At 50.7% G+C, this 8,298-nt stretch overlaps 1 protein-coding gene across 4 annotated transcripts in view; it reads right to left on the bottom strand.

The window, feature by feature from the left end:
- Positions 1-313: 313 nt before the first annotated feature.
- Positions 314-8,298, bottom strand: part of ZNF76 (zinc finger protein 76) — a 43,421-nt gene continuing 35,436 nt past the window's right edge. For 2 of the 4 annotated variants that reach the window (XM_023512870.1, XM_003789121.3), the window contains 9 exons: positions 6,734-6,847; positions 6,422-6,497; positions 5,738-5,863; positions 5,415-5,594; positions 4,375-4,608; positions 4,119-4,282; positions 3,266-3,430; positions 2,023-2,136; positions 314-1,186 (listed from right to left, as the gene is read on the bottom strand). In XM_023512870.1, coding sequence (XP_023368638.1) covers positions 1,082-1,186; positions 2,023-2,136; positions 3,266-3,430; positions 4,119-4,282; positions 4,375-4,608; positions 5,415-5,594; positions 5,738-5,863; positions 6,422-6,497; positions 6,734-6,847 — 1,278 coding nt within the window. In that variant the 3' untranslated portion in view covers positions 314-1,081. The remainder of the gene's footprint in view (positions 1,187-2,022; positions 2,137-3,265; positions 3,431-4,118; positions 4,283-4,374; positions 4,609-5,414; positions 5,595-5,737; positions 5,864-6,421; positions 6,498-6,733; positions 6,848-8,298) is intronic. The other 2 variants (XM_023512871.1, XM_023512872.1) reach the window with 1 other exon arrangement.

Here is an 8,298-nt window from a genome sequence, read left to right as displayed (position 1 = left end):
AAAAAAAAAAAAAAAAAAGAAAAGTTTCTCCAGTCCAATCACCCTGAGGCATGACATTCAGCCAGAATCTGTATACAATGGCTACCCTGGAGCCCACCTGCTCAGCTGAGGGCTGAAAGCCACTAGTAGCTACCAGGGCTTATCTGACATAGGACCTTTCTCCTACTTGTGTTCCCGTGGGACAGCACCCTCCACCCCCCGACTTGGGCACTGAGGTTGTATGTGGTTTACATCAGGGACACAGGGCTAAGAGGCTGACTTGACTAGCCCTGCCACCAGGGTCTAGAGCTGAAAAGATGGAGGAACCGAGGTAGAAACTTGGAACTTTTATTAAATAGTCATTCACCCATTTGTTGCCACCACCACCCAGAGCAGGAAAAAAAAATTATCAAAATGGATTTAAAAAACAATTAAACCCAAACCCCTGCAATCTCTGTACAGGGCTGCTCCCTGCCTCTCTGCCACAGAGAGGTTGGGAGGCAGTTGGGGGGAGGTGGGGGCTGGGTACCTTTTCTCCAGCCATAGGCCCCTGAGGAATTAATTCTGACTATGGTGGCAGAAGCCCCTGTGCCAGGTTGCCAGGCATCTTGGCTGGCCTCAAGGGAAATGGTTATTGCTGGGAGGGCAGGGCTGGGCCTGCTTTGCTCCCACTGGGCTGAAGAGCTGCCTGCCCTCTCTCCTGGTGGGCAATGACCAGTCAGGGTGGAGGGCCAGTCCCCACAGCAACCCAAATCTCCACCTGAGAAGGGGAGAAGACTGAGGGGAGGAAGAGTGTTCTCTAGGAGTGGGTGCCCCACTGATTTTGAGGGGAGGGTATCCCAGTACAGCCTGGTGATCAGGCTCGTTCTCCTCAGCTCCTGAGGATGACGTGCTTCTCTGACTTCAGTTGCCTGGCCTTCCTCTTGGGTGGGGCCCTCATCAGTGAGGTCATTTTCCTGCTGTCTTCTCATCTCAGAGACCTATGTGGCCACATTCCATGTGTGCCAGCCACAGCCTGGGCCCTTGGATGCAAGAATGCCTGTGTGGCATTGTGTAGCATGACACCTCTTCTAACATGGTGTAAGTTCTAGCCCTCTTGGGCTCAGCAGCCACTCTCCGACACTGCTGTCTCCAGAGTCATAGCCCCTTGATGCATGGCAGCGGTAGCCACACTGATGGCTTCCTCTAAGGTCTGCTGCTCCTCCAGCTGTGGAGAAGAAATGTAGAAGGAAGGAGAGAGTAAGACCCTTCCTCATAGGTTCAAGTTTAGTAATGTGTATGGCCTACTTGTTTTAATGTCCTCTATCCCTCCACATGCTGAGTACTTAGCAGGGCTCTAATAAACAGAAAGTTTACTGACAGGGTAAATTTAGTAGGCATGGCCAGGGAGCCATGGAATAGGTTGGTGTCAAGAGAGACCTGTTTGCTCACAGAAGAATGATTGACTAGAGTGACCCTTACTGATCGCCTACTTCAGCCTCCTTATTTTTAAGATGAATAAACAGAGACACAAAGAGATGAAAGGCTTGGACCAAAGGTGGAATGCCACCTCTTCAGAGTTATCCTGAAGGCTGGAAAGGGCTTCACCATTCTGCCTTAAGAGACTGAGACAGATGCATGGATATAGGCAGAAAGCTATGTGTCCTCTGAAATGGGCTCTTTTTTTTTTTGAGACAGGAGCCTCAAGCTTTCCCCCTGGGTAGAGTGCCATGGCATCACAGCTCATAGCAACCTCCAACCCCTGGCTCAAGCGAGTCTCCTGCCTCCGCCTCCTGAGTAGCTGGGACTACAGGTGCCCACCACAACACCTGGCTATTTTTTGGTTGCAACTGTCATTGTTGTTTGGCAGGCTCAGGCTGGATTTGAAACCACCAGCTCTGGTATATGTGGCTGGCACCTTAGCTACTTTAGCCACAGGTGCTGAGCCAGAAATGGGCTCTTTCTCAGCCAGGTACCCTTCCTCAAGATCTCCAATTAATTCCCTTCTCCCCCTTGTTTCCTTCTCTGGACGTAGGATACACTTTCTTCCAGACCTCTACCCACCTGTACTGCAATGTGTGTTCCATTGGCTGTGGCCAACAGTGCCACCTGTTGATGATGAAGGGATGCTACACTTGAGTCCTCAGTCACCACAGCCCCAGAGGTAATGATTGTGACCTAAAAAATAGGAGAATGAAGGCTTTCAACCCACCTGCAGTACTCTCCCTCCTCCCAATAAAAATGCCTCCAAGTAAGGTGGCTGGGAACTACCCAGAAGGGAATGGATAAAACCATATGGGTCAGATTAATTAGCTTGGGGCTCAGAGCTAAGTAAAGTTTGGTTTTTCTCTCAGACCTCAATTTAATTTAGGGATTTTTATTAACAGAAGGTCAGAGCTATTAAAAAAAACCCAGAGATAATTAAATCCTCTCATTTTTCCAAATCCAGGGAAAAGTGACTTGCCTAAGATCACAAAGCAAATTAGGGGTAGACTGAGATTTAGAAAGTGTCTCTTAACTTCCAGTCAAATGCTTTAATACCGTGTTTCCCTGAAAATAAGACCTACCCAAAAAATAAGCCCTAGCAGGATTTCTATGCATTTATTAATTATAAGCCCTACCCCAATAGTAAGACCTAGTGATGGGCATGGCTATGCAGCGTATGCACGCCATGCATTTCAGCACAGAGCCGAAACGAAGACTGGAATACCTTTTATCTGCCACAGCTCCTTTCTCTGAGCCATTCGCACTTACGCGGGTGTGCGTGTTGTAACTGCGGTAGCAGGCATCCTATTGCGCACATGCGAATGGCTAGGCGAAAGAAGTTCACGCATCACTAGCGCCAACCCCACCAACAAGGTCAGCTCCCCCTGTCAGGTTCCAGAAGAAGATGACTTAACTGTATTTGAATAAATGTAGATTGTTGTATTATACTTAATAAAAATAAGATATCCTGGGTGGCTCCTGTGGCTCAAAGGAGTAGGGCGTCAGCCCCATATGCCAGAAGTGGTGGCTTCAAACCCAGTGCCCAGCCAAAAAAAACTGCAAAAAAAAAAAAAAGAAAAAAAAGAAAATCCCCTGAAATAAGTCCCGGTGTGCCTTCTTGAGAAAAAAATAAATATAAGACAGTGTCTTATTTTCGGGAAATGCGGTAACAGTCCAGAGAGGATGTGGTGAATATCCTCTTTTTGTGGGGGAATTTGTCCTTGTAAGAAGGCTTGACTAGTTTAACTGGCACTTTAGTGACCACCCTCTGAAAAGGAATGACAAGAGAACAAGAAACCCCAAGCAAACTGCCTGGTCATACGGGCTGCGTCTGGGTGCCATCAGCGCTGACCATGGTGACCGTATGTGTGCCAGATGTAGCCAGGTCATCATCATGATTAGGGATGGTGAGGGTAGTGCTGCTATGCTGGGTCACCATACTGATGGCACTCCCCAGGGCTTGCAGGTCTTCTGGGGAGAGGCTCACCTACAAACAGAAGGGGAGAAGAGCTGGGAATGTCAGTGGAGGGCTGTAGCCCCTAAGGAGGATGTGTCCGCTTTCCTGCACATGGTTGGCTTATTGGTAAGTCAGAAGTATCCTAAGAGTGGAAGGGGTAGGGGAACAAGCAAAAAAAGGGTCCAAGGTTGCTAAGAGTGGCTACACTAGAAGAATTCCACAGACTACTTTACTGTAATTGGCCCTGTTGTATGCCATTCTGGGTCTGCACCTAATGTCATCCTCAACACAACTCTAGAAGGCACAGGTTCATTTCACAGTGAGGCTGCTGATGAGTCAAGTTATACAGCTGGCCAGAACACTGGTGCTAAGGCTGCTAAATCCCACTCCATGCTCTAGCTCCTATACTGGCATGCCTCTCCTCTCTTGAGAAGGACATCCAAGTATCTAATCAGATGATCAGGACATATAAGCCCCCAAGTAAAGAGAGAAACTACTGCGCCCCAGAAGTCCCCTGAGCAAAAATCATGAAGAGAAGGAGGGGCTGCTCTTAAAAATGTGGTCCCCTTAGGCTCAGCTCTCTGAGGTCCATAAAGCTATAACAAGAAGCTGGATGGAGGTGGGGCTGTCAGAACTTCAGGGTCCCTCAGAGCTCTCAAGAGTAGAGAGGGTGTCAGTTAGAGTGGCCAGCCCCACCCCTGCCCTCCAGGGCCTGTACCTGCTGGGCACCATCCTGAGTGATCAGAGCCACCTGGGGGGACCCATCCTCCTCGGTCACCATGGCCACTTGGGCTGGGATGTCATCACCCTCTTTCTTCACCTCCGAAAGGTAAGCAATGCGGGATTGTTTGGGTGGCGGGCTCTCCTCGGCGGCAGAAGCAGCTGGGAGAGGAGAGCCCAGGCTGACACCTGCCACTGGATGCCAAGGGGAGGCCTGGCTTGTCCCCACTCTTAGCCCCATCCACTTCCCTCACCTTCAAGCTGCTGCTGCTCATAGAGGGCTTGCTCACTCTCCTCTGTGGCCTCCAGCTCGCCGTGGGCGCTGCGCTTGTGCATGGCCAAGGTGGAGGTCTGCCGGTAAGTCTTGCCACAGGTACTGCAGGTATAGGGCTTGCAGTGCGTGTGCACCACGTGGTGCTTGTATAGGCTTGAGTATTCGGTGAAGCGCTTCCCACAGCCTGGCACCGTGCAAACGTATGGCTTCTCCCCTGGGGACACTGGGCTGTGAGGGGGTGGGAACTGGGGCTGGCAAGGGGGAAACTAAGGGGATAGGGGTGGTTGACAGGGCTGGTAAAGGGTGAGCCAGAAGGCAGCAGGGGCACTATAACCTGAGACTCTGAATGGACAGAGTTGGGGGAGATGGCTAGTGGAACACAGCACACAGGTGTGGAACCACTGATCTCAGAGACAAAGTGGAGAGAAAAGGGAAATGGGGCAAGGCTGGGGCTAGTGAAGTGGTTGGTGGGGGCACTGGGGGCTTGCAAAGCTGAGGAGCAGAGCATTGAGAGTGGAGAATAGAAGAGGCCGGAGACAGGGATCATGAGGTGTCAGGTGTGATGAAAGAGAGGGGACATGTACAGTTAAGAGAACACAGAAGGCTGATGAGGGACATAGCACTAGGGAGGGTGAGGATACAAAGGAGTCAAGTGGGCAGGGGATGAGGTGAGGAGCTGGAGGTAGCACTTCATTCTGTTTCTTCCCCATTATTACTGTCCCTGGCCTCTGCTCCAGAGCTTAGCTGGACTGGAAGGATTCAGGGTGAGTACAGAAAGATGGTAATGAGCTGAGAGACCCCAGAGAGGGCTAGCAACCTGTCAGATTGGACCTAACTGGAAATGGAGAAAAAGCTCACTGCAAGTGAAATGGTGATTCTAGAGATAGCCACTCCCAAACCAGCCTGGAATTGATTGACAGATAAGAACTCTGGGCTGGGAGATGAGAATGTATCTTAGATCAGAAGCCTATAGAGGGGCTGGGGCATCAAGGGATGGTCCTCGCATGCCAGCTGGCCCACCTGTGTGGATGCGAACGTGATTCTTGTAGTTGGTGGCACTGGTAAAGCCACGGCCACAGTGGGGCTCCGGACAGGTGTAGGGCCGCTCGCCTGTGTGGGTGCGCACGTGTACCTTGCGGATATTAGATGTGGTGAAGGAGCGGCCACAGCCCTCAAAGGGGCACCGGAACGGGCGTTCACCTGTGCAAATGTAAGGTGTGTGAGGCGTGGCTTGGGAAGGGTGGCCATGCTGGATGGCACTGGGCTCCAGATGTAAGCCTGAAAAGTGAGTTGAATCCTGTTTGCCCAGGGAATGGGGTGAGGGTGGGCAGGGCCCAGCATACCGGTGTGGGTACGGACGTGCTTCTGCAGGTCTCCTGAAGTCTTGAAGGCCTTGCTGCACAGCTCCTCTGTGCATTTGTACGGCTTCTCACCAGTGTGGGTGCGGACGTGGCTCTTCAGCCCATAGCCTGCGTGCACGTTGCAGAAAGGGGTTAGAAGAGTATCCAGTGGGGCCTTGTCCTCCACTGTCCACCTCACGTAGTGGCCTCTCCATCTTAAGGTGTGCTCTGTGAGGCTCCAGAGCGCTTTTGGCTCACAAAGTCTATCTCTGTCTCTATACTGCCAAGAAAAAGCCCAGTTTGCCCTTCTTCCCTCTTTAGGGGCAGCTGGAGCCATTCCAAAACATGAGCATGAGAGGAAACAAAGAACTGGTGGATGAAGGTCCTTATTTCACAGAGGGGAAAACAAGCCCAGAGAGATGCAATAGCCCATCGTAGGTTGGTGTCAGAGCTAACACAAGAGGCAGGGTCTCTCCACCAGTCCTCTGGGGCTCCTTCTGTTGGTCTGGACCATGCTATCTTTCATTTCTGCAGCAGGATTTCCTCCAGAGAGAGCACTCTGGTGATAATTCCTCCAGGAAGGCAGCCTGGTGTTGGGTTTCCTTCAGGGAGATCCCACAGTCGATCTAGAACCCTTTGCCCTCAACTGAAAGTAGTTTATCTTTGGTCTACATTCAGGTAAGTTACCTGTGGCAAAGGCCTTTCCACAGCTGGGGAAGTCACACCTGTATGGACGGTCACCTGTGTGAGCTCGTTCATGCACCTGTGAGGACAAGCAATCATACAATTCAGAGAAACAAGGCTATCACCTGTTGTCTCTGGTTTTCTTTAGAGCCCTGATCCTCTTCCCTCCTGTACCCGTCACATGTGAGATTTCTGTTCACTCATCTCTTCCCTATAGCAACTTGAGTGCAGAGACCAGTTCTCAAAGTAGAAAGGCAGAATTATGGTCTGGAAGGGAAAATGGCAGAGCTGAAAGCTGTCTGCCAACAACCTTACCTTTAAATGATGAGCAGTGGTATAGAGACGCCCACAGCCCTTGTAGCCACAGCGAAATGCTCTGTCTCCAACTTGTTGCCCTTTGCCATTATGGGGAGTCTGGTCATGCAGAACCTGGAAAAATAATGTTGGGGTCCCTATATGTATTCTCCCCAGTGATGAAAGGGGAGGGATGAGATGCAGGACCCAGCTGCCAACTTATGACTTGATAAACAAGGTTAAGCCTACCAGGGGCCTCTGTGGCAGAACATAGGTAGATAGGAGATAGAAGATAGATGTGGGCTTGGCGCCTATAGCTCAACCAGCTAAGGCGCCAGCCACGTACACCTAAGGTGGCGGGTTCGAATCCCCAGCCCGGACCCGCCAAACAACAATGATGGCTGCAACCAAAAAATAGCCGGGCGTTGTGGCGGGCGCCTGTGGTCCCAGCTACTTGGGAGGCTGAGGCAGGAGACTCGCTTGAGCCCAGGAGTTGGAGGTTGCTGTGAGCTGTAATGCCATGGCACTCTGCCCAGGGGGACAGCTTGAGGCTCTGTCTCAAAAAAAAAAAAAAAGAAGATAGATGTGGGCCAGGCTTCAAAAAGAACAAGGCTTCATGTGGCATTACCACCCATCTCTGAAGGTCAGAGGGAAGACCAAAGTTCATAGGGACTATGGCAACTATGGAAGAAAAGATATTGTCTAGACAGCTAGGTAGGATGGGGAAAGATGTTGTCTGAAAGGCCATGCTTGAGTTGGGCTGAGTGCCAGAAACCCTCCTTTTAACCATACACACCTAGGAGGCTGCAACTCTTGATCCCTCCATCCTCTGACAGGAGGGGCACTAATAAAGGGACTTGCTGTGGGGATAAGCTGATCTGGCAGGGCACAAGGGCCAGGGTGAAGTGGGCACAATGAGAAATCACCCAGGTAAGGGGCTGCAGTCCTCACTAGAAGTCTGTTCTAAGGACAGCACTCTGGCTTGGTGCCCATAGCTCAGTGGTTAGGGCACCAGCCACATACACCAGGGCTGGTGGGTTTGAACCCAGCCTGGGCTTGCTAAAAACAATGACAACTGCAACAAAAAAATAGCCGGGTGTTGTGGCAGGCACCTATAGTCCCAGCTACTTGGGAGGATGAGGCAAGAGAACAGCTTAAGCCCAAGAATTTGAGGTTGCTGTGAGCTGTGACGCCATGGCACTCTCCAAGAGGCGACATAGTGAGGCTGTCTCTAAAAAGGACAGCACTCAGCTCTTGCTCCCTGGCTACCCGAGGATCATGAACGACACAGTAACTATCCAGACCCGGAAGTTCATGACCAACTAACTACTTTAGAGGAAACAAATGATCATTGATGTCCTTCACCCTGGGAAGGCAACAGTACCAAAGACAGAAATTAGAGAAAAACTAGCCAAAATGTACAAGACCACATCCAATGTCATCTTCGTAGCTGGATTCATAACTCACTTTGGTGGTGGGAAGACAAAAGGATTTGGCATGATTTACGATTCTTTGGATTATGCAAAGAAAAATGAACCCAAACATAGACTTGCAAGGCATGGCCTGTATGAGAAGAAAAAGACATC

This window comes from Otolemur garnettii, unplaced genomic scaffold, assembly GCF_000181295.1.
Source record: "Otolemur garnettii isolate 467f Iridium unplaced genomic scaffold, OtoGar3 scaffold00031, whole genome shotgun sequence".
Classification (NCBI taxonomy): domain Eukaryota; kingdom Metazoa; phylum Chordata; class Mammalia; order Primates; family Galagidae; genus Otolemur; species Otolemur garnettii.
The sequence above is the reverse complement of the archived record's forward strand: the minus strand, read 5'-3'. Positions and strand labels throughout refer to the sequence as shown.